This window comes from Achroia grisella, unplaced genomic scaffold (assembly GCF_030625045.1).
Source record: "Achroia grisella isolate CSIRO2021 unplaced genomic scaffold, CSIRO_AGI_Agris_v1 utg461, whole genome shotgun sequence".
Classification (NCBI taxonomy): domain Eukaryota; kingdom Metazoa; phylum Arthropoda; class Insecta; order Lepidoptera; family Pyralidae; genus Achroia; species Achroia grisella.
This window is the reverse complement of record NW_026712871.1, coordinates 2,256,466-2,263,096: the sequence shown is the minus strand read 5'-3', so window position 1 is coordinate 2,263,096 and position 6,631 is coordinate 2,256,466. Positions and strand designations below refer to the sequence as shown.

At 36.6% G+C, this 6,631-nt stretch overlaps 1 protein-coding gene across 1 annotated transcript; it reads left to right on the top strand.

Annotated features, from left to right (window-relative positions):
• The first annotated feature begins 89 nt into the window (after positions 1-89).
• LOC131845229 (4-hydroxybenzoate polyprenyltransferase, mitochondrial) lies at positions 90-6,293 on the top strand. The gene is made up of 7 exons (XM_059194269.1): positions 90-322; positions 1,029-1,398; positions 2,221-2,396; positions 3,068-3,215; positions 4,196-4,389; positions 5,364-5,552; positions 6,094-6,293. The coding sequence occupies exons 2-7, from the start codon at positions 1,056-1,058 to the stop codon at positions 6,274-6,276; spliced, it is 1,233 nt and encodes a 410-aa protein (XP_059050252.1). The 5' UTR covers positions 90-322; positions 1,029-1,055; the 3' UTR covers positions 6,277-6,293.
• Positions 6,294-6,631: the final 338 nt, after the last annotated feature.

The window sequence follows — 6,631 nt, the reverse complement described above, 5'->3', positions numbered from 1 at the left end:
CCAACCAGTGTCAATCAGTCAGAATGACGTTTGCTGTCTACTGTGAAAACACTATATGTCAGTACAGCTGTCAACGTCAATATGCTCATAAAATATATCATGTGGTTCTCTGGTTTCTTTAATATTTATCGCGGTTTATTTAATCAGCTTGTTTTCGTATATATTTAACTAAATATACTAACATATATTGTGCAAATAAAAGTGTTCAGATCACCTTCATAAACTGTATTATATTCATGTGAAGCGTGTTTTCGTTGCGTAGAATTTTGTTTTTAATTCCAACTGATCTAACCTTGTTACCTCATCGAGTTGATTTTTATGGGTAAGTTTTTTATTACTCTATAAACCTGTAATCATCTATGTAGCTATTAGGTACTCTTTGACCTTAAGGTAAAGATAACATAAATTGTCTATTATTTAACGTGTGAATGTTTTATAATTTTATTTATACACTACATAACTAGCATTATAAAAATCATTATAATTAATGTTAGCGAAAACCATAAGTATCAATTTCGCATGTAAATAAAAAAAAAACAGCATCAAAATCGGTCCATTTGTTTATGCTGATGATGCATGATGCTACAGACAGAGAAAATACAGGAACACATCTTTTTTCTATTTTCAATTCTCAAATGGTATTTTTACTGAAAATCCTCAGTAAAAAATTCTCTGCAGTTTTATTTTACAAATATTTGTATCCAAGAGTATGGTAGTATGAGTAATGCTGTTTCTGTGTTTACATTGTGCATATAAACTTACAAATTATTTTATTACTATACTATCTTAATCTTAATAATATTATAAACATGAAAGTTTGTGAGTATGTATGTTTGTTGCTTTTTCATGCAAAAACTACTGAATGGATTTTGATGAAACTTTACAATAATATAGCTTATACATCAGAATAACATCCCTTAAAAATATAAAGAGGATGAAGCCGTAGGCACACAGCTAGTTATTTATAATTGTACTGACAAACATGGTGTGGTGACTGTGTTTAATAATTATTACCATTTTTATTTCAGTAATGGTGTAAGAAGCTAAGGAAAACAATGATTCAGCCATCAAGGAATAGTCCAGTAAAATTATATAATCTATGGAGGAATATAAATTTAATAAACAAAAGACATAAATGTAATAGTGACCACAATATTATAGCTAGAAAATATATAAATTATTTAAATGTATATGAGCACCAAAGAATATTAATACAACACATAAGAGTTCATTCAACAGGAAGTGATTCACATAGACAAAAAGTTGTCATAGAGACAACAAGACCTAAAATAGTCATAGACAAAGTATTGCCAGATAGAGAAATTGTGGATAAGAGAGTAGATTTTAGAAGTGTACTAGAGCCTTATGTAAAATTAGCTAGATGGGATAGACCGATAGGTAAGTTTTATTTTAATGTACATTGTAAAATAGATTTATGTAATTATAACAAGCATAAGGGTAAGTGATAACTGTCCTCTATACACAGTTCAATATATCATCTGTTAAATAGAAAAATAGCAGTTTTCAAAATGTACAGTTTTTACAAGAAAAGATTTGAAGTTTTTAAATTAATTAAATTATTTCTCCATTAAAGTATTTAGACAATGATTAACACCTTCATGAAGGAGGACTACTGGCCGAAGGGGGTGGTCTATCGGCGCTACCGTGGCAGATTGCCGTCGTCAGTGCCGTGACCATAGAGCCAATTTTATTTTACATATTTGATTATTATTTCTTATGTATGTTAGTCTATAAGGTATTTATAATATGGGCCATGTAGCCTGAATTAAATAAATAAATAAAATAAATAAATAAGATGGCGTGGTTTAATTGACTTATATAAAAGGTGGCAATTCTAGCTTCTAATTTAGAAAATTGACATTTTCCTATTTAATCGACAATATGTTATGAAGACCCACCTGATGGTAAGTAGTAAACATTGTCTGTATACATAGCATCTTATGAATACAAGCAAGCTGCTTGCCAACTGAAATAAACAGAGTTACCCATGCAGATGACAACTACTTTAGTGTCACACCACTGCTATGGGTTTGAATCTCGGCTATGCCGTCGTGATTTCGATTAGTTGAATGCGACAGGTGATCGGAGGGGATGAAGCAAGCTGCTTGGCTTGCAATTATAACAGATGACAAAATAGACAGACAGCGGTCTAGGGGTGTACAGACGACAAGTTTGCTGTACATTCTCTACCTGTTACAGGAGTCTACCTCCTCTACTGGCCCTGCACGTGGTCGATAGCATTAGCATCCATTCCTGGGAATGTACCGCTGCAGACGACTCTTCAGACGGCCGGCTTGTTCCTGGTCGGAGCTGGTCTCATGAGGGGCGCTGGATGTACGATCAACGATTTATGGGACAGAGATGTTGATGCTCAGGTGAGAATCAATATTACATACACCTATTTCTATTCTCAATCATTTGAATTTAACAAAAATCTTTTGAATTTCTTGCTAGTTCTTCTCAACTGAATCTGTATACTGAACTGGACCTTTTGGTAAAAATGCAATAGCGTGTGCTGGTAGTCACTACATTCTTTCTAATTGAATTTAAAAATTATTCTGTGTTCGATTCATGAGTATTCATGAGTATGATTGTTTGTATTGGTCTGGGTGTTTACTATATATAATTTGTATGTATTTACAAAAAAATATATAAGTATTTATATCAGTTGTCTAGTACCCATAACACAAGCTCTGCTTACCGTGGGACTAGATGGCGCTGTGTTAATTGTCCAGGATTATTTATTTATTTATATCAGTTGTCTAGTACCCATAACACAAGCTCTGCTTACCGTGGGACTAGATGGCGCTGTGTTAATTGTCCAGGGTTATTTATTTATTTATATCAGTTGTCTAGTACCCATAACACAAGCTCTGCTTACCGTGGGACTAGATAGCGCTGTGTTAATTGTCGAGGGTTATTTATTATTTAATTATAATTACAAATCAATCAAATCAAAATATCTTTATTCGGGTCGTCTTATGATATGTCAAATTCACCAATTTTCATATACAACTTTCAGACTAACCCAATCATTTGTGTGCAGGTGGAAAGAACGAAAGACAGGCCGCTGGTGTCCGGTGCTGTTAGTGCTAAACAAGCTGTGGCGTTCCTGGCGGCGCAGCTTAGCTTGGCGCTGGGAGTGTTGCTGCAACTGAATTGCTACAGTGTTGTCTTAGGAGCTAGCAGTATGAGTAAGTTAATTTCTAAATAAATATCTATAAATATTTATTCAATAGCTGTAACTGTGGTTTCACCAGTAAGAAATTTATAACCTACTAGCTTTTTTAGCTGTTGATATTTAATTTTTTTTTTTTTATAAAAAATATTTGGTTTATTAAAATAAAAAGTGTACTGTATTCATTCTAATACCTCCAAGAGCATGTGTACAAAATTTCATGATGATCGGTTCAGTAGTTTTTGCGTGAAAGCGTAACAAACATAGCTGTTCGGACATAGTCGGCTCGCCGGACCGGAGGCCGCGAGCAATGCTGCGGGCGCGGCTCGACGACCAACCGTCACCCTCACTTCGGATCTCACCACCGATTACGACACGCGCACTCAATATTCTATCATTCTTTGTATTTCATATTTAAATTATTACATCTAATCTACAGTCCATAACAAGAACCTTTAATTTAAAAGTCCTTAGTTTAGGACCCTACATACCTATTTTCACATTACTAATGTACTTTGTGTTCCTTACTTTCACATTTATAACAGTAATGAAGTTATCCGAGCGAAGCCGCGGTTAAAAGCTAGTAGTCTATAATTGTTTCGCTCGCATAACTTAATTACTGGTTGCTAGATGGCGCTGAAATAGAAAAATGTATATATTTTATTTTTTTGTTCTTGTAGTCTATATATTACCTTATTATTATAACCTCCTTTGCTAAAACTTAGAACTGTGTTAGCATGCCAATCAAACTTAGGCAAAGAATACCTTATAGTAAAAGGACAACAAAGGAGTTTAAAGAAATCCCGGGGCAATAACAACTAGTACAAACGGGCGCCTTTACGGTGGGCGTTAAACAACCAACAATAGCGTTCACAAGGGTTGGTGTCAGGCAGGCGGCCGGCCGTAAAACACTTATCCCAAAAACCTTTGCAGTATGGAGTAGTCTATGATTATAATCCTTCCGACTAGCCGTGTGCTCCACCTACTCTATTTCAGTTCTAGTAGTGACGTATCCACTAGCGAAGAGGTTTACCAACTATCCCCAAATCTTCCTCGGGGCGACGTTCAACTGGGGGGCACTGTTGGGGTACTCAGCGGTGCAGGGTACCCTGGTGCCGGAGATCTGTCTGCCGCTGTACTTCGGAGCGCTGGCGTGGACAATCGTCTACGATACCATATATGCCCATCAGGTTAGAAGTGTATTTTTTTTTAATTTAGATTATTTATTTTTCTTTACAGTAGAAAATAGAAAATATCTTTATTCACTTTTTAATAATAATAATAACCTCAGGACAATTAACACAGCGCCATCTAGACCCAAGTTAAGCTAAAGCTTATGTTATGGGTACTAGACAACTGATACATATACATAGATATATATTATTTTTGTAAATACATATAAAACACCCAGACTAATACAAACAATCATACTCATGATTACAAATGTTTGGTACCGCGCAAGGAATCGAACCTGCGACCATCGGGCGTAGTAAGGCGGTATACTAAAACCACCGAGGCCGTCAAATTTAATAGTTTTTATATTATTATATATAATGTATAATAAATTTATCATCATCATGATCATCATCATCTGCTTTTTCCTTATAAAAACAAATCAAGTCAAACCTCTTCATGTGCGTTCATTACAGATGCTCCTTCCTTATCCCATTTATTTGTGGTCGTAATATGTTTTTCTCTTCCATTCATCTCTGTTCGCAGTCATCTCGTTATTTACTCCCTTTCTTACCATATCATCCAAGTGAACAGTTATATTTTTTTATCTTACTAGTGAAGTAGTTACCCCATGGCTAGCAATGCACCATGTTGACCTCGACGGTGCCCCCTGGAAACCATCGTTATAAATCCCTGAGGGGGGAAGGGGACTGTTAGTAATGTGGATTGATAACCCCATTGATAATCAGGTCCACCTCCACGCCGTTCCCCCTGGAAACCATCGTGTTAAATTCCTGGTGAATTTGCCACCATGTGCTAACTGACCTGACCTCATTCTCATCTTATCATCCTCCACTGATGCCCCGCCAGCGTAAACCGTTAGCGCGCAGGCGGGTGCACCAGTCCATTATCATCCACAAAAAAAACCCTGGTGAATTTGCCACCATGTACTAACTGACCTGATCTCATGTTCACATTATTATTATTCCAGGATAAATTGGATGATGCACGTATAGGCATGAAGTCGACGGCGCTGACGTTTGGCTCGCACACTAAGCCGGCGCTCGGGGGAGCGCTGGCAGCCAGCGTGGGGTGCCTGGCAGCCGCCGGGGCCAACGCTCAGCTCGGCCCGCTCTACTACGCAGCGCTACTTGCCTACACCGCACACGCCGGCAGACAGGTCAGGACATGGCACGGATCTGCTAACCGGGGAGGGTCACTTGGGGGAAGGGATGGTTAGTAATGTGGACTGATGACCCCATTACTAGAAATGTACCATGTCAGGTTGACCTCCTGGAAACCATCTTGATAAATTCCTGGTGAATTTGTCATTTTTGACATGAATGAACTATTAGTGAATGTAGAAAGATGTCAACATAATTCAAGTACACAAGCTAACCAACCACACAATGATTTTTTTTTTAATAAGTTTTACGGCTCTGGATACAAGTCCTTTTTAGCCCAACTTAAAGTTTCAATGTGTAACATTGCCATATCTAACAAGAATAATATTTATCTTTATATAATAGGTTACCTGCCGTTAACGTTCAGTAGGTCTGAGAATCGGCTACTATCTATTTTTCATGCCCTTAGTGACAAGGGTTGTCTATCAACAACCCCTTTAATAGCGATTTTAATTTATATGGCATAACTACGTTTGCTGGCGCAGCTAGCAGTTTTATAACTTTTATGCCTATTTTTAAATTCTGTATTTTTTTCAGATATACACTCTGGACCCGGATTCTCCCAACGACTGCGCGAAAAAGTTCAAATCAAACTCTCTGGTTGGTCTCATTATATTATTGGGAATTATAGGCGGAGGATACACCCAGTACATAAGGAATAGACAAGAGTATAAAGGTAAAGAAGACTTGTCTATATCCAAAAGTTGCATTTTCAGTTAAGTTGTAGAGATACTAATTGTAATTTCCCGGTGATTTATACCGCGGGAACAGGTATAAATTGAGCTATCACGACAGTTTAGTAAATTACCAAAAGTTAATGTACACTGTTTTTATGGTTATCGTAAGGATTTATTATATTAGTGTTTTAATGGGTTATCAACTGAAATCAAAATATGAAATGTAATTAAATGAAAATTCCTTATTGTTGTCCTCACATAATACAAACAATTATATACAATATCTAAATATATATAACTCAAAGGTGACTGACATAGTGATCTATCAACGCACAACCCAAACCACTGGACGGATCGGGCTGAAATTTGGCATGCAGGTAGATGTTATGACGTAGGCA

What these genes read in the sequence shown, in the direction of transcription:
- LOC131845229 (XM_059194269.1), top strand. Translation starts at nt 1,056, where the DNA reads ATGATTCAGCCATCAAGGAATAGTCCAGTAAAATTATATAATCTATGG. An exon ending in TAGATGGGATAGACCGATAG is followed by an intron (nt 1,399 to 2,220) that starts GTAAGTTTTATT and finishes TACCTGTTACAG; the next exon opens with GAGTCTACCTCCTCTACTGG. An exon ending in CTTAGGAGCTAGCAGTATGA is followed by an intron (nt 3,216 to 4,195) that starts GTAAGTTAATTT and finishes ACTCTATTTCAG; the next exon opens with TTCTAGTAGTGACGTATCCA.